We start from the raw sequence: 19231 nt of genomic DNA on the forward strand, positions 1-19231 counted from the left end.
CACTGTAATTTCCAAAGGGTTGACATAATTTACGTTTTTTGTAGGAGAAACATGTTCCACTCTTTTAAAAACCTGTGTATTTTTACGTCACTGTTCACGTTAAAGAAGCAGTGATTGAAATCATTGTTGTCAAGGAAGAATGTATTAAAATTATTAATAAGACTTAAACCCACATGAGACTTACTGAATCATCTGATCTGACCTAAATTCATGACCCTTCCTCCCAGCTCTTCCCTTCTCATACTTGTACAAAAATAGGAGGACCACAAGGAGAAAAAAAAACCTGCCAACATAATAAAGGCCAGTGAAAACTGTACATTTGCATTAGGTCCATGTAACATTTTATGATTATAATAATATAAACAAATAAACCATAAGGGCACTCACATCAGACCTCATTTCAAGCTGAACTATTATAAAGCGATTAACAGCCTCACAGTCCCGCTTTAATTAAGTTATGTTGTGAAATATTCAGCATTTGAACCTGTTCTGGCCTGCCTCTTTTATCATTGAATTACCATCCTTAATGTGTTTTTCTGCTGAAAGATGAATTTCATTTAAGGATTACTGTACACTGCTCTGGCATTTTGTGGTTTCTTGTCAGCCCTTGTGAATCTAGATCATTGCTAACTTCAGTTTCTCTGACATGTCCTATATGCACAGTCTCTTGACTAGCCTGTCTCAGTGGATTTATTAACTCATATTGTATTCCTGTAGAAATGAATGGACATTTTTGATTAACTTAATGATAGAAATTTCAGATGACAGTAGAGTTTACTTTTGGAGCTTACTTCAGGTTATGTAGGCCACAGCAGCTCTCTAGTGACCTATCACTTCACAGAAATGTGTTTTGAGGGTTTCAAGGCAGTGGACATCTGTCTGCCAAATAGTTTCAGATGGTGCTAGCAAGGAGGGAATGGAAAGGTCCCTCTGCACTGAAGTCTCTAAATCCACAGCCGCAAACAGAGCTGCTCCCCCTTCCTGGAAGTGGTATTCAAATGTTATATCCCTCCACAAATTGGAGAGTCTGCCTTCAGGCAAACTCACACTACCGGGTGACTTTGGGGAAGAGTTAATGAGTGATGTTCCAGCAAAGAGTCCTCTTTCCTTCCTTTCTAGTGTCTGCCCCAGACCAAGGCTATGCAACTCACCACAACACCATCAGTTTTCATGGTGCCTTTTCTCTTTCAGTTGTCAGATGATCAATTGGTGCTTTTTAAATTTTTTTTTTTAATTTTTTTTATGTGGGGGAGTGTGTAATAGGGATGGGAGGAGGACATGAAGAACAATATCATCATGTTCTCTTGTTCTCTTGGCTAGTCACATTAGTGTCCTCAGAGGGAGTTCACCAGATCTGAAATGTGACAACAGATCAGATGCCTCTGTGTACTCCCATTATCCTGCAGAGCTGTCTGCTCCTGGGGAGGAAGACAGAGACTTCTGATGCCACACCTGGTCCCACATGGATATGGTGTCCTGGGAATGGCACCCAGAGTCAAGAACTTCCAAAGAAGGTCTTTGTCCTGGAAAAGTGCAGGTTTGCTCAGGCACAAAGGTTTGAATGGTTTTGGTGAGCCATGGCTTTGGCTTCCACACAGGAATTGTATTTGTAAAATTACACTCAGATCTGGCACTGATTGAAAAATAGGTGGTAATTTATTTGTGTGAAAGTAGTGGAAGGTCCATGCTCTCCCCTGTGCTGAGCAAGTACAGCATGCATATTTTTGTCCCCAGAGCTCACAGCTCAAATTGGCAAAACAGAGCTGCAGAGAAGGATGTGGTGTTCATACCCACGGCTTGCAAAACACACAGTAAATAAGTCCTTTGCTGGTTGATAGGGATGAACATGAGAAGAACTAGCAGATTCAGGGAAAGTGAGGCAAGACAAAGGTCAGACGAGAAGCAGAGGAAAGTGTGGGACTGATTCAGGAGGGAAGAAAACACTTTGAATAAAGGAAGGTAAAAATGCATCTAGCGTTAAAGGAGGATCACGACAGAGATCATCATGTTTGTTGTGTTTTCTGAAGAGAGACTTTCTGAGCTGGGCCTCTCAACCATTTATCTCGCCTGAAGCCATAGATCAGGAAGGAGACACAAGGCCAGGAAAGTCTTGGTGCTCTTGAATTGGACAAGTTAGAAATTCTGGTAGTGAGACACTGGATGAGAGAAGAAAGTAACCATTACATGGGCTGTGGTGCGGTAGCTCCTGCAGCTGTTTGTCTGTGCTCAAGCCAGCACTGCACCGATGGAAGTCACCTTCCTGCTTTCTTGAGACCACTGGCCACATTAATTCATATGGAGCACTGTGTCATGCAGGCATGTAAAATGTGTGTAAAACACCAAATTGTGTGGTAAACCGGAGAAAATGCAGGGCTTGTCCTGTCCTTATGGCTGCTGTATGTTCCTAACATGTTTTCCTGAATGAAAGCCTTTGAACCCCAGAGGCTTCGGTGTGGAAAATTCTGTCCTTATTTTACTTTAATTTCAGATGACCTTTCCTTGTTTTAAAATGTAAAAAAAAATTATTAGGGCTGATGTAAATGGAAGCTAGTGCGAAAATGAAGTATCCCATTGTTCTGTCATTCCTGGAAAATAGTTAGAGATAATTTCCTGTATGTGATCTTGCTTTCTTAATTCACCTAAAACAAATCCTCTCCTAAGGCAGTGGCTCATAATAGCAGCATGCACGTCAGGATTGTGGCATTGGCACACTGTGCTGGTTATGGGATTCCTTGTAATGCATAAGAACAGCTGAGGAAATATGAACCGGAACACAAGCAAACAGTTAAATCTAATTTTTCCCAAGTGAGGTGAAAAATCTGTGTCTGTTTTTTCAGATATCTTGTAAGAATCTGAGCTCTTCATTTCAGCAAAAAGTAGAACTATGCAGAAGAAGGTTTTCATGTACTTACCTTAGATGAATTAAAGCTTTTCTCTAGCTAGCTTTGTCAGTAAGTTCCAATAATTTCTGCCAGTGTAATACACATTCTTGAAAGAAAAAGCACATGCTAGGCCAGCTAAAGTGGCATTTTGTCTACATTAAATAGAAGTGTTTGGGAAGAGCATGCTGATGTATTGTAAGGATGTACAAATAACACCAGTCCTTTCCTTCCACAAACAGGAGTAGCATCTCGTGGGAGAAAATGAGTGACGAAAAGGTCTTGCAAAAGTGGAGGGTTAAAAAGCTCTCGCTTGCACTTCAGGGGCAGTATAAAAATAATGCTTCTCATCATCTTTCTAGTTTAGGAAAAAGAGTATTTAAGCCTTGTGCCATAATCCATCTGAAGTTTTGAATTCTGCTTAGCCTGTGTAAAGTATTAACACGAAAAAGGCTGAATGGAAATTCTGACTGATGTAGGGGGATACAAAACCTACCAAAGCAAACATGTTCAGAGCAAACTAGGAAGCTAGGTAACTGTTAATAAACTAGCTTTACACAATGCCCTAAAATACACCTAATTTACTCTGCCTCATCTACAATTCAGTTAACAGCAGAAGGTTATTTTAATATTATACAGAGATCAGAGACTAAAAAGTGCTTGTGGGTACAGGAGCAAAGGCTTCTCAAAGAGAGAGAAATACAAATACTCGCTCACAAAATTCTTGGGAAGCTTTTTTTTTTTTTAATCAGCATTGCCATTTTATTGTTTAACCTACCCTGCTTGATCTCCCTACTTTTGGTTAATACGGGAGTCAATTACAGCTTCATCTGTGCAGAATTAACTTTATAGAATATACACTAGGGATTTGTCTATCTCCTCTATTTAGATCTATGTCATAAAAAAATATGTAGTAGAGAACTGTGTGCAAGCACTGCATATGGTAGAGGCTTTGCAGATTTATTGTAAAATCATTTTAAATCGGTTAAGCTCTTGCCAGAAGTTAATTAAATATGTTCCTTTGGTGGGGGGCGGGGGGCCTCTGTGTGTGTGCGTGTCCGGGGGGCGGGGGGGGCTGTGTTTCACTAGGTGGCAGTGTCTGATTACATCTGGAAGGACCAGCCTGGTGTCTCCAGCTGTGACCTCCAGCGCCAGGATCACACCCCCGACGCTGCAGCCAGCCGGGAAGGCAGCACCACTGCTCACATCTGTGTCTACACGGTTCACCTCAGCGGCTTCCAGGAGCTCTACAGGCACTTCCTCAGGCTGCCTGATGGGGCTATCATTGAGGTAAGTCCGAGCAGGCGCCTCGCTGACAGATTTTGAAGGCAAAGGGGTGCATTTCGGAACTAGGTCACAGTCAAAAGAGGAAAATAGGCCGTGCCTGACCCGGCCCGAAATACGCACTGTAAGCTTCCATAGGCAGACCTCACTCCTAAACAGTAGTGTATAAATCAATGAGTTAGCGCTTTTGCAGTGCAAAGTAGCAATTTCGGATTGTTTACAGAACCATTTAAAGGCAATTATGTAAGATATACATTGAAACTACCCACATAGAGTTTATTTATAAATATATATCATTTAGAACCACATAAGGTCATTCTGTACAAGAATTATTATATATACATATATAAATATACACGGTAAGTACTGTGCACATTTAATGGACAGCTATTACTACAAGTATAGCCATTCACTTCGTCTGTGCTCAGACACACAGAGCTAAGGCACAGTTAGATCACTTACTGGCATCTTGCATGTTTTAGATTGAATCTTGGATGTTGTCAGCATTTCAGCAGCTTGTGCACTAAAATGCAATACAGGATGTTATTAAAGAGACATATCACCCGTATAACCAACATGTTCCTTGTTTTGTGGGCTGCATTTTGTTCATTGCTTTGCCATTTTTGTTCTAAGTGCTTTGAAGAAGAACATTTCCTTTTTGCCTTTGGTCTTGTGTTGAGAGACTCTTAAAAAAAGATTGGCATTTAAGAGAAAGTAGAGTCAAAGAATATTACTTTGTCTACACAGAGAAGAAGTGGGAGCTTCAAAATGGAGATCTTTTTACCAAAACTGCGACAAATGATGATGAAACACAATGTTTTCACCTCCACACTTCTAAGGTGAAGGTTCAAGTACAGCTTTCCAGCATGAGGCAAACATTGCTTCTACTCCTTTGGTTAATGTTTCAAGGCTGTTTTCTTCATTAAAGATTTTATTCTTAATGTCTTTGCCCTACTTGGCTTTTTAAAGAAAATTTAATTTAAAGGAAACTGTCCTCAAGGATTTCAAACATAATTTTCTGCCTGGGGAACTTGTGATTCACCAGAGCGAAGACACTGGAGTCTTCAAGCTGGCCAAAGAAAACAAGAGAAGGCATGTGGCCTACATGAAGTAGAACCTAATTACTGGAACAAAGAAACTGGCAAATCCAGGTCCATGCCCAAGTCTGTTGAAGAAACTCCTCATGTGAATAATTGCCTAGACTTTTGCTAAAACACCTTTTCCATGTTGGATGTCAACCATGCAGCCCAGCTCCTACTTTCTGCCTGTTACAAATGTAGGTTTTTGCGGAATGGTTTTTCCCAGTTAAGTTCTTTTCAGCTTTTCAGTGGTGAGGTTTCATTCAGCTTCTACCAGACATCGGAAGGAGGGTCTTTGAACACCCAAGGCAATCTTAACCCAGTGCAGTTTCAGCTCATTAATCTGTTCTGTACTTCTGAGAGAGAAGAAATATGTTCTCATACAATGTAGTTTTGTCTTCCCAGGTGAGCTTTTGAGAAGCTTCCAGCATCCACAAAGTGTATAGTAAGGATGGCTCAAGCTATTTCTCTATAGTTTCCCACTCCAGATCATAACATAGCCTATTCCTAAAATCCATGACTGAGTCTTGAAAGCTGCACATCTAATTTAGGAGATCAAATGTTTTACGACATTTTTACTTGTAGATCTAAATGCAATTACATGTAAGAAATGTGCTTAACTAATAATTGCAGTAAGGTCCGTATACAGATCTTACATTTAGCTGATAACAGATGTAATTATACATTTGTGTGTTTTATAGGTCAGGGCTTTCTACTTCAGTTCCAAATTAGGTTTATTTAATGAATTTTAAAACTATATACTGAAAAGTGAGAAGTTTGCTGCCATGGGGAAAAATACACCTGAGCTTTACCATTTGCTGCTGTTGTCACTCCTCAGGAACATTTCTTTTTTCCCCTTTGCTGCAGCTAGACAAGCAGGGGTACTTGAGTGGGGTTAGAAAAGTGTTTTGGAGCTGAAGGGTGCATTGCAATGTTATACATAGCTTTGAAGAGTGTAGGAGATGAAAGGCACCTGGGCAAGTTCTTGGAATTATCTTTTCAGTTTGCTCCCTCTGTTGACAACTTGCTGTGTATAAGCATTTTCAGTTTGACTATCTAGAGCTAGTTCTAAAGACTCAGGTTATTTAGTTTACCTAATCCTAGTCTGTTTTAGGTATTTTGATCCTGGTGACTCAATGGAAAGATTTTTCTGGATCCTTATAGTCTATTTGGTCAAAAATCTCTTATTCTAAATTTAATCAGCTTCCATTGGATAACCCATTGGTATAAGTAAGATTTATCTTCAACAGAAGTTTACCTACATAATATAATTATATAATCTTAACCATTTTATTCTAGAATGGGTACAACACCTCACCAAAAGAAACAAGATGATCTCTCATTTTGCTTTTCATTCCTCTCATCACGTTTCCAGCAGTGGTGGAGGAGGGAAGACATTTCTTCCTCATTGGCGAGGACAGAGAATTATCTATTCTATCTATTCTCTCTTCCTGTCATAGAAATTACAGCTGCCTGTCTTCTTTCTTTGTGAGCAGCAAACCTCTTTCTCCTCACCAGAGACAAGATATTTGTATGGAGCATTGTTTTGGGACTGTAGGAACAAAACCTGTAAGAACAGGGGTGGTCTGTGGCAATTGTGACATGTCCTACCTTTGTACGCACTTCTACCTGATCTGCAGAGTCCACAGAGTAAGAAAACAATCAATTTTCACTTATTTTGTTATTCTGGATGGACTAGTGCTCTTGTACAACTGCAAAATGCAAGGAGTAATTCAACAATGTCTAGGAACTAGGGGTTACATGAACCTTCTTCCTGTGAAACAATCCTCCTTTTTATTACAGTAACATACCAAAGATGAAAATGTAATTATTTCAGTGTATATTTTTGTTTGTTCACTTTTATTAAGAAACTCTGAAAACATGTAACTCTGAAGATAGCAAAATGACAAGACTGACTTTCCATAACACTTATTCCTAAATGCTACAGTGGAACCTCATGAATTCAGTCATTTGGGGACTAAGATCTAAGATATTTAATACTTTGTGCCATTTACAGCATGATGGGTGTTGGTTTCGGTGGGTGCTCTTCAAAAATAATATGTTTAATAGGAGGAAATGAGCAATTTGGCAGAAAACAACAGAGAAACTATAATAACTTTGAAAAAGCATGTGTAAATATAGGCATTGTTCAGAGGGCACCCCCAGCATAAGCAGTAGATTCTTAGCATTCAGCTAACTGAGGAGTGTGTGCAAGCTGGCCAGATCTGGGGCAATGTTTTGCCAAACACAGGAACATGAGAACAGCACTGAAATCACCAGGCCAAATTCTACCTCAGATTCATGTGTTCAGCTCTTGGTGACTTTAACTTCAGATGTTTCTGTATCTGCAATTCAAAGATATTCTTTGACAGGCATAAGAGGAATTTTGCATAATCTTGCTGTGAAGTCCTTGGATGCTCATAAGGAATTCACTTCATATTTACAGCCTCATCTTGCTCTTTTATATTTCAGTGAAAGAAAGATTTTCTCATAGCCCTAATTCATCAAATCACTTCAATGTGAACGTAATTTTATCCAAGGAGCCAAAACTCACTTTGATAATAATTACCTTTCTTTTATTTTATTTTTTTTCCTCCCAGTAAGCAAAACAGTTTGTAAGTTCTGTGTACAGAATTACACTAGCTAGGAAAAAATGTCTTCTAAGTAAAATCTACTTTAAAATACTTATTTCTTTATGTGTGGTATCCCCATTAGAGGTCCAGATTTCCTGGTATAACTTTAAATTTCATGTCTAGTATGAAAAGTAATTTTATAGGTTTTATAGGGATGAGGTAAAACTGTTTCAAAAGGAACATTAAGTACAAGGTGACATGTATAAATAGCCCTAGAAATGTTAAATAAAAAGATTCTTTTTTTTTAAATATGCAATGTAAAAATTGTAGAGGTTAAACTTGTAGGTGCAATCTTTTTATCATAAGCATTGTAAAACTCAAAGAATTCAAGTGCAGTAAAAACCATTTTCCTTTTTCCCTATAATATATTTCCCCTTTATAGTAATTCAATTTAGGTGTTGGCTAACCAAGGAATGACCTTCCCAAAGTAAATCACTTTTCCTGCTTTTTGGTATTCATTAATCTGATGTTATTGTAATATAAAGGAAATTATTGAATTTTAACATTTTAAACGTATTTGAAATCCATGCACAGAAAAGTTAATGATAGTGGTACGTGTTTGCTGTCTACATGGTGATAACACCAACTTAGTGATTTTTATCTCGACTTTTGCTGACTGGAGTTGATTTCCTATTAAAAGGGCAAAGATAAGTCACTTTAACTCAACAAAAAATCAGTTTCTTATTATAGGCCTAGTAAACCTCAGTATTGTAGAGAAAGTTTTTGTATAGTATGATTTTATCTATCAAATAAGCCTTCACAAATGTCAAGGATTCATCCAATTTAAACTTACTGGATAAAAGAGGTCTGTTTTCCCTAATTACTTAAAAAGTACCTGGCAGTAATAGAATAAGACAGCGTAGGTGACTAGCCAATTACTTAGTTTAAGCTATTTACATCAATCCATATGCTATAAATTATGTCTAAACCCTCCTGCACTTCTGGAAAAGTGAATAAAATAATATAAGTTTATTTTGAATACAAGATCAGATATGGTATGCTGAGTGACACTTAAAAAGAATGAAACAGTAACCATAGCTTATTTTCTGAAGCAATCTTGACACTAATGCTAAATTACAGCTTGGAAACATGTAGCATTTTTACCTTTATGAGAAAAGGCTTTTTACATATTTAACATAATTCTAGGGAAAATATACTGGAATTATGTATAAAGATATGTACACTGTAACCAAAGGGCATTTATAGTCCCCAGTAGAATACTTACAACAATTTTATTGCCATTTGGTGTCATTTTCTAACAGATATAAAATACAGGCAGTAAACAAACTAGACTTTAGATTTAAGCTGACAGCTGTTCCTTCAGAAGCAATATTCAGATATTTAATCTTAAGAATACTGAATATTTTACAATTGTTTGAGCAAACTATACTTTCAGCATGTGAAGGACCGCATGCTTTTATATACAGTTCTTGGATCTGATAATGACACTAAAAAACAACCTTAGAATAATCTACACATTTGTTGCTCTCCTATATTCCCTGGGCAAATCAACAAATTGCCTCATGTTTTATTCTTAATTCCACAAACTCTTTTTTTTTTTATACCCAGTGTTACTATGAATATTGGGCCCTATTTTTTCCTGTGTGTGCATAAACCATGCAGTTGACTCCAGTGCAGTTTATGCATGGATGTGAGTGCAAATTTTCCTGGCCCTAATTTCATTAAAGGAGCACATTGGCCATGTTTACTGCAAGATTCCCACGTGCTGTTTTCATGGAGAAAAATGGTCACTAAAGATTTATGGAGGAGAGAAAGAGAGAGGATCTCTCCAGCTCAGTATCTGAGGTTGGCACCCTACCTCATGACTTCATCTCACCAGACACTGGGAGGGGACAACACAGATCTGGCTTTTCTGTAAACTGGGTCAGCTGTGGGGAGTGGGAGAGGATGTTTTGACCAGGGTAGAGGCTGGCCACAGGTGTAAACTGACCCACTTTGGCTGGCTTCAGCCGCATCATGTCAGGTCATCCACAAACATGGCCAGCTCAAACCAACCATGAGTTGATCTCCTGGGAATCCCTATAAAATCAGGGATTAACAGGAAAGGTTTGTCCCACAGAAGAGTGATTAATGCATGCAGGTATGTACATACTGGTGGCCTGAACAGGCCTTACCACATGATGCTTGCCTACTTCTGAGACTTAATCTTCTCCCATTGAAAACATACTATACCTTGCAACTGCATTCAGTGGGAGAGTAACCTCTCTCAACATGCATTGAGGTTCAGTTGGGAATCAAACACTTTACTCAGCTAAGGGGTACTCCCATGGACATAGGCAATCAGATCAGTACAGCCTGCAAACTTACAGCCCTTTTGTTGAGGGTCATGGTAGTATAGCAAATTTCACTTCAAATAAGAAGTAAACCAGACTGTTTTAAGTTATTGTTTCCAGTATATATTTCTCCTTTATAATTCAATTAGAGATAATCAGCTTAAGAAAGAAATTAGTTGTCCAGGCAGCACTTTCCATCCCACTGGAAAGATGAGAACAAGGAAAAGAGATTTCCTGGAGAAATCTTGTGCTTGTATGCTTTATTCTTAAATTGATGCACCTCATCTCACATGTGACATGTAAACCCTAGCCTGAAGTGGACCCAGTCTGTTGCTCCTTGCCCTTGCAGTGGGTAAGCCAATCCCTCTGCTGCAGATGAAGTGGTTGAGCACAGTGTGTCTCAGCTGTGCAGAAGTTATTTCTCCGTATCTTCTGTTCCAGGCTGTTTTGTCAAGTACAAGATTGGTTCCTTGCTTCTGTTTCAGTAAATTGTGGTATAGTTTTAAATGGAAGCTATATCTATTAATTGTGAATCTATTATCATCTGCTGTCAAGACTATTTTGCAGGATGGAAATGCAGGCGGCAGCCTTGCAGCATGTGGCCATTTCTACCCTCCCTAGTGCTCTCAGATTTTATACACCCTGTACCCCAGAAAGTCACAGTCATGTGGAAGAAGATTTCTTTCCTTCAAGTGGCCATGGCCTTCTTATCTATGGTGCTGTCTGTGCTCTGATAAGAGGACCAGGAAAGGAATGAGACAGGTCCACTTATGAACATTTTCAGCAGGACTCACTAGCTTTCAGATAACCAAAAAATTACTGAAATACCATAACTAAGCATTATAGCTTTGTTCTGTATATGAATGTTCAAATTTAAATCATACTGGCTTCTTTTTTGCTTGCGGAGAATGTGGGGTGAGAAGCAAGGGTTACATCCTGAATCAACACATACACAAATATATTATGTCCATGGAAATTTTAATTTCTTTTTTTCTTGGGGTCCTGAGGAGTTAGAACTCTTTCCTCCAGTTGTTTGCAGAAGGAATGGAAGCAAGTTCAAGCATACCCGTTCAGTCTGAGCCAGTGCTCAAGGGAAAAATACTGCCATAGCTCTCTACTTGTGTTATATAACAAACAGCAGTGATGATAATTAAGGGGTATTTTAAAAGAGTTATTTTGTATTGAGATACATCTTTCAGTTTCAACCCACCTTAAACACCAAGATTTGCTGTATTTTCAGTGATTTTCAGAATGATTTTATACTGAAAGGGCAGAGCCACTGATTGTTACAGAAGGTATTTTGTACTTTTAAACACTTATAATCTTTATTCATCTATCACAGTTTTACTTGAATCAGCAGTAAAATCTCTGAAGTCAAAGGATAATTGCCAGAACAGCATTACTTACTTTATCTGAATAAAAAAATAACCTTTGAAAAAGTACCTTGCAGCTACACAGATTGACAAAATGCATCAATTATATTTTTGCTCACTTTATAATTACACTGCAGTAAGTGCACGGTGAACTTTACTACATGGTTGATTAACCATAAGGTTACTGCTATTAAGTCACTCTCAGAAACAACAACTTGGACTTTAATTTAAGAACATAACTGCACAACATCTGATCAAGTTAAAAAATCTGACATATCTTTACAAGCTTCAATTTAAATTCAATACACAAGTAAATGATAGCACCTTAATTGTAGCAAAGGGTTCCTATTGCTTCAGTCAGATATGCTGGGTATGTGAATGATCAGGTTTGGAAGAGCTCTTGCACCAAAGGAAAGGCTTTTCCAGTGAACTCTAAATACCCCCTGTATCTTCTCTTTTTGTGCATAGAAACAAGTCTTATGAAGAGCAGAGGAGGGAGCTGGGGTTGTGTAGCCTGGAGAACAGGAGAAAAGGGGTGATCTTATCATTCTACAACTGTTTGAAAGGAGGTTGTAGCCACATAACAAGCAACAGGACAAGAAGAAATCGATTGGATATTACGAAAATTTTCTTGACAGCCTGAAAGGGTTTTCAAGCATTGTAAAAGGCTGCCCAGAAAAGAGGGTGAGTCGCCATCTCTGGAGGCATTTAAAAGACCTGTGGATGTGGCACTCAACGTGGTTTAGTGGTGGACTTGGCAGTATTAGGCTTATGGCTGTACTCAATAATCTTAAAGGTCTTTTCCAAATCTACCTAAATGATTCTATAAAATGAAATTAGCGTTCCAGCTTCTGGGGAATGAGGGTTGCAACTCCAGGTATACACTGATGATATTTCCACATATTTTTCTCAGATTATTGCAGCTGAAAAGATATTTCTGTTAGCTCACTGATGCTGTAGGCCCCCTTTATGTCTCCTGTCTTCTTGACTTTATCTTCTTGACTTTGTCCTTCTTCTTGACAAAAATATTTCTATGAAGTCCTACTATGATGTTGTATCTCTGTTTGACCCACCCTGATGATTGTTTATGCCATGAGAGAAACAGCTTTGGACAACCTAAAACTGGAATCTTAGTTTGAAAGAATAGAACTAAAAAGAAAGTAGCAGCTGTTCTGTGTTAGTGGTATGTAGGTGAGAAGAAAGAACAGCCTGGTAGGGAGAAACTTGCCTAGGATGTAGGATGCACATGACCACTCCAAAATTTAGTCTCAACTTTTCATGTGAGGTGGTGAATATTTACTACATTGCCTGTTTCTGTCTGTTCCTGATGTAGCAGCACCTCCTACCCTCACAGTGTATCAAACCCAGAAATACAACCAAGACTGTAAGATGCATCAACAGACAGAAAATAAGAATATGCAAAAAAATACAATAAATATTAGAGATTTTTCCCTTACACATACCTGCATTTGGAAATTTATTATAGCTGTGCTAAACTAGATTGAGAATAGCAAAATTCTTTAAAATATTACTGTATTACTGGATCAACCTGCTTTTTCAAGCTAACATTTGTGTAACAGCATCTAGACAGATCTGAGCTCAGTTAATTCTCAGTATCTGAAATTTGATTTCTGCTCAAATTCATCAGAGCAGAGTTTCTTGTATATGGGCATTCCAAAACATGAAAACAATTGGAGTCAGGGCATTCTTGTGCAAAATGCCACCCACATGGCACAAGTTGAGGATCTGACATGTGATGTGGTAACTACTAATGAAGTGAGCTGAATCTGATGCAGTTCCTTGGCTTCATAACCAATTTCCAGTCCAATAATGTCTCCTCTTCATAGCCATGATTTCCTTCTTTGAGTGTATATTCTTTATTCACTCAAATCTTCTCTGTGTGTCAAGAACATCATAAGAAGAAATTATGAAAAGCAACGGGCGTAAAAATCCCTATTCCAGTGTTTTACTAAAGCATTTAGAGTGAGAAAAATTAGGTGAATTCGCATTTCACATGTGTTTAAATTGTTAATCTCACTGCTCTATCTGTATTAGTGAATACATTTACAGTAAGTTTTACTTTATAATATTTTGGCAGAACTGTTAGAAAAATTGTTATAAGCCCAGGAGTGGAACTGAAGCATGAAAGCTAAACTGTAAGCTGCTGCAAAGCTGGGTTATTAGTATGACAGAATAAAATTTCACACACACAAAAGCTTCTAAGCTGTGATATTTTGAAAGCAAGAAGAGAGGGGTGGGGAAGGGTAATCAAAGTCATCTATGTTCCGTCTGATATTTCACTGAATGCTGCTACAATAATATGTTGGTTTTGTCTGTTCTCTTTTTCAGGCATTTGGTGATGTTAGTGAGGAAAGTCTTCTGTGTAAAATGAGCACAGACCAGGAGCGTATAAGGGAAAAGAACAGTGTGTTGCCTACATTTACATGTATCAAGCTGAGAGAGAGGAAAAAGAGTACAGCAAGGTGGAAAGGTATAATTTTCAGTCTCTATACCTAGATGAAAAACAGTCCTGATACCTAAGCATAAAATGATGGCAGGGATAGAAAAAAAGCAAATAATTTTATAACAGTTTCTTTTGGGAAAGTTAGAGTGCGATCAGTGACAGCTGAAATTTCACAGCTGTGTTTTCCAATGTGTCTTCATCCCTGGGTAGTTTCATCAGCTGTTGCAAGAATCCTGAGGACTGAAGTGCTGTCCTTTAATCAAACACTGTCACGCTTTCCACTCAGAATCTCAGTACAGTAACACAGTCCAGAGCGTTCTAACTTAGGCAAGGACCAGCATTTAAATTATGCTGGGAGTAGGCTTCAATCAGTTATTGTATATATATTTAGGTATGTGTCCAGACATTTTGGTCTAAGTGCAAAAGCCCAAATATCTCAGATTTTTATTGTGTTTTTATTGTGTACTGAGAGCCACTATCCCCCTCACAGTGCCTAGAGAAGTACATGCAGAGTGGAACATTTATGTCAAGTTTGCAGTGAAGTTTCTCCTTACCAAAGGTAGTATCAGGGTGTTTGATGGAACACGCTGGGTGTCCTTAGGCATCACTGTTATTATGAGATATCAATTTCCTCTTGTTGCTTATCAAGGCTCGTTGTAGCTGGCTCCACAAGATCTCTGCACTCAGCTGAGTCCTATCACTGTCAGTTTTCCAATGCCCTCTAAGGAGTAAAATTCAGTTAAAAGCACCTTGTGTTACTTTTAAATTCACAGTAATCTTGTTTTCTAACACAGAAACCTTGGAAAGTTCACATGAGCACAAAAGACACATTTTTTTAAGGAAACCTGGTAAATTTAATTTATGTCCTCTTGCTCCTGTACCCCTTTATTGGGGAAGGGAGGTCATACACTGCATCATGTTTTTCTCTACATCCTTTTTTCTCATCTTCAGGTAATCACGTTGTCTCTGACAAGAGCTAGTTCCTGCAGCATTACATGGTCCATGGAGTTGTTTGCATCGTGATCCACATCCATGGTATTGGCTACTGTCTGATTGGATCTACATTTCTGATGGCCACATCTCTGCCCATGCAGTGTTGTCCAGTGAATGCCCCATTTGTAGCTCTTCTGTGGCTTCAACAAGCTGTGCAGTGGGGTGAACTTATGGGATCAGATCACATACTAGATCCTGCAAGCATAATTATTTCATGTGATTTTTTTTTTCCCTTCCCAATTGTGGGACATTCCTAAATTTCTCAGGTTTGCTTGTTTCTGCTTTTTCAGCTTTGCTTGTACCTGTTAGCTGCGGTGGGGAAATTTTTTCTGTTTTTTCTGATTTTCTGGTGTCTCTTTGTTCACGCTGCTATGGTAAAAGTTTTTCAGATGCATTTATCTTTTTAAGATCTTACCCAATATCTTGAGCATTGTTGCTAAATAGCATAGTTCTTAGTAGCTATAGTTCTCATCCACCTGAATAAACATTAAATTACATTAGGTAGTAACTTAAAGGTTTAAATGTCACTCTTGAGCACAATTTTAATTTGGGTATGCAAGATAGTGGTTTGGTTTCCCCCTCTTTTCTTGGTTTTATTTTTTTTTTCCCAGTTTATTTGTGTGCATGCACATATGTCTGTGGTTATTTTATGACTTATGCCCAGACAGAAATGGTGTAAAAAGCCCTCTGAATATCTACAATAATTGATGTGATTTTTGCGGTTTTTATTGCATAAGATATTGCTTGGATTACTTCTCTCTGTCATAACAGGAATAAAATTGCATTTTAATGTTTGCTTTGCCTGTTGTCACTTTAAACTTTTCTACATAACTTTGGAAAAGAAACTAGCTGAAGAGGAACTACCCAGTAACCTATTACAGTTTCTGGGTGACAGTACCAGTATGCTGTGGGTGACATCTTACTATGTGCATCTTCCTGGCCTCAGTTTTGCTATCAGCATGACTGACTATAAGGATAAAAATTCCTTTGGGCAATTTCTCTGGTTTTCTGACCACTGAGTTAAGATATTCCAGTCTTTTTTCTGTGAGATTTTAACTTTGGTGTTGGTAATACAGTACTAGAATTTAGTCTGATAGTGGGACTGACTTTATGTGTGGAACCATCATAGCTTCAGTTCTGATAGGACTGTGTTGATTTTTCTGAAAAACGTGGATCTTGTACTGAAACATTGTTCAGCCTGAAGAACTTGACTGATCATTTTTATCCCTCCAATTATACTGAAATGTCTCCACTGTCTTTCATTTAATCTAGGATGTTCAATTCTGTGCATTACATATCCGCAACATATGAATTCACAAATTTAAAGTATGTTTAAATATTAAGTAAATTTCCCTTAATTTTTTTTATTTTAATGTCGCTTCCTACCTATTAATTTTAATTACTTGCATCTTGTGAGTTCCCATGTTTGTTGGTCAATGTGCAGTGCGTGGCATTGGCTTTGAAATTGTTTTCTGAAGTGCTCTTATCAGCAGCATCATCCATAATGCTCAGTTATAGCTGGATAGTAATTGCCTGCCTATGCAGTGCTCCTTTGCAACAATTTTCTCCTGTGTAGCTATATATATGTAGTCATTACTGAAAAGTGTAAATAAAGAATCCTTTTAGTGGTGTAGTTTCCCTGGGTACCTACTGTGCTCTTATTATCTAAAACATACTCCCCATCTGTAGTTCTGTTCTATTAAAGGATAAAGACATAACTATGAATTAAAAATTAAAATGCTTGTTGTAGATTGGAGAGCAGGGTCTATTAGAATATATTCTGACGCTAGGCTACCAGTACAGTAGATAGATTACACTGAGCACCAGTTAAGCAAGGGGATGAAAAATGAGTGATTTTCATCATTCATTTAAATATAGTGCTAAGTGGTATGTGCTAGCATTAAAAGCAAATTACTTAGCACTTCACCAATCACAGCATGAGAGCATTCCACTGGAAACAGTATTTTCAGTGATGCTCAGTCCTCAGTTTTATTAAATAAATCTGCTGCTAATGCTTAAGGAAGCAGTAGAAGATGTATTGCTATGATAATAAAAAGATTGAAAATGTAAAATAAAGAGAAGCAGTACCTCATTTTAATAGATGTGCTAAGAAATCCTCCCTTTCTCTTAACAACAAAACTCCAAAATGCTGGTAGATCTATAATTTCCTGTACTTTCTTTAGGTCTTCCTTCCTTCTTAATGAATATGACCTTTTCTTTTTTTCCTTTCCTCCTTTCTAATGACATCTTTTTTTCTCATAAATCTGCTGCCATGTCACTGAACATTTTGATGAGCTTTTCTGATTCCCTCTTATATCTCCTTGATAGGATATTATTAACCAGCAATCTAAAGATGTGGAGCCTGATCCTCAGCACAAGTACTTTTTGGCTGCTCAGTTAAACACAATGGAGATGTGAGAATTCACAGCACAAGACGTTTTGACATTGAGGGCTGCCTTTATATCATGTAGCAACATTATTTCCTCCACAGCAATGGGCATTGGAAGACTCTCAGATCTGTTGTCTGAACACATGGAAGATGTGTATAGTCATAAACCCTTCTGAGTCTCAAACCATTCCTAAGCCACTGCCACCTCCTAAACAGGTGTCAGGAACTATACGACAAAATTCTTGGGAATGACACGTGCTGGAGATGATCTAAGGCACAGATTCATCTTCACCAGCCAGATCAAATGTTAGAAGGAGATGAAATTACAGTTCAGATGTAAAAATTACAATTGAGCCTATGCATGAAGCTATTTTGAGTCCTTCATTTTCCCTGTAGTGTGTTTCTTTGAGGAATCCTGCTTTGAGTTTTCTCTTATGACTAGGTCTGAAGGCTGTTTTCTTTCTAAAGTGTACTGTGTTTGGCTGCCATGAAGTCCATTTCCCCATGGCAGTCCTCACAGTGCTGTTCTTTGTACTGGCAGCTGGAAAGGTGTTGCTGCCACACTGGTGTTTATGGCCATTGCTGGGGCACGCTCGCACTCTTTCTCCAACATTCTCCTCCTCACCACTGGGCTGGGGATGGGCAACAAGTTGGGCGGGGTCACAGCCATGACAGCTGACTCAAACAGAACAAAAGGATATTTCATACCATATGGCACCTGCTCAGCAATAATAGCTAAGAAAAGGAGGACAAAAGGATGGCATTCATTATTTATGACATTTGTGTTCTGGAGCAACCACTGCAAGTTCTGAAGCTCTGCTTCCTGAGAGGTGGCTGGATGTTGCCCGCTGATGGGAAGTAGGGAAAAAAATCTCTTTTTCCTTTGCTTCCAATTTATCAAGTTGCCTTTATATGGACCCCTGAGGATTTTTTTTTATCTTCTCCCCTACACCCTTCTATGGAGAAGAGTGATAGAGCAGCTTGGTGGGTAACAGGTGTCCAATCAAAGTCAGCTGACCAATAAAAAGAAACATGTAGAAAGTGATGTAGTTAATATCTTTTTAGTACAAATTTTGACTGGAGGTGTTTAGAGTTTTCTTGTGGCCTTATATTTCTGGGGTTCTGTGGAAATTAGGTGATCTTCCCAAAACAGGCATTCTTTCCACTTTTGTTTAACAGGTGCTTAACACTTTAGTGAAATCAGTCCAGTCCTATACATCAGAATTCTTTCCATTAATAGTATAGTATTCTTTCAGGTCTAATATATATATTAGACCTGAAAGAAATTGAAAAATCTAGACCTATTTCAAAAACTTTCCTTGTGAAAAATAAAATGTGTCCTTTTTAAAAAATATATGTTAAAAAACAAGGCATTTAAGTCTTCATGCAGTAGACTTTTCATTCTCTTTTCCCTGTCTTTTTCTAGTAAGTATACACTCCAAAATTGGCCTTTTGTCCCCACTGTTTTACTAGAGCTTTATTCAAAGCACTTCCTTAAACCTTAACAGAATTTTTTTTTGTTGGTTTGTTTTTGGTTTTTTTTACCAATAGAACCTTTCCTTCTTAAAATATTTGAGGACATGGTATTTAATGTAGATTTCAAAACATAGAATTCCTTTTTTTATTTTCTTGGATGGCACTTAATGGTTCTGATGCATCTTTCCTGGGTATACCAATCCTGTCACATATACTAATATGAAATAATGACACAAGGTTGACTTAACTAGACATAATAGGGTATATTTCTAAGACATTCTGTATGGGAGGTATATGCACACATCTTGCTACTTGTTAATGAAATTGGAAAACTTCTTCATCTGCTCTATGACATATATTTATAATA

At 38.0% G+C, this 19231-nt stretch overlaps 1 protein-coding gene across 1 annotated transcript in view; it reads left to right on the forward strand.

The window, feature by feature from the left end:
• LOC131575522 (uncharacterized) overlaps window positions 1–15028 on the forward strand; it is a 159514-nt gene extending 144486 nt beyond the window's left edge. Inside the window, exons 16-18 of the mRNA XM_058831109.1 lie at window positions 3996–4169; window positions 13892–14033; window positions 14958–15028. Of these exons, the coding sequence (XP_058687092.1) occupies window positions 3996–4169; window positions 13892–14033; window positions 14958–14986 (345 nt within the window). The 3' untranslated portion in view covers window positions 14987–15028. The remainder of the gene's footprint in view (window positions 1–3995; window positions 4170–13891; window positions 14034–14957) is intronic.
• Window positions 15029–19231: the final 4203 nt, after the last annotated feature.

This window comes from Poecile atricapillus, chromosome 2, assembly GCF_030490865.1.
Source record: "Poecile atricapillus isolate bPoeAtr1 chromosome 2, bPoeAtr1.hap1, whole genome shotgun sequence".
Lineage (NCBI taxonomy): Eukaryota > Metazoa > Chordata > Aves > Passeriformes > Paridae > Poecile > Poecile atricapillus.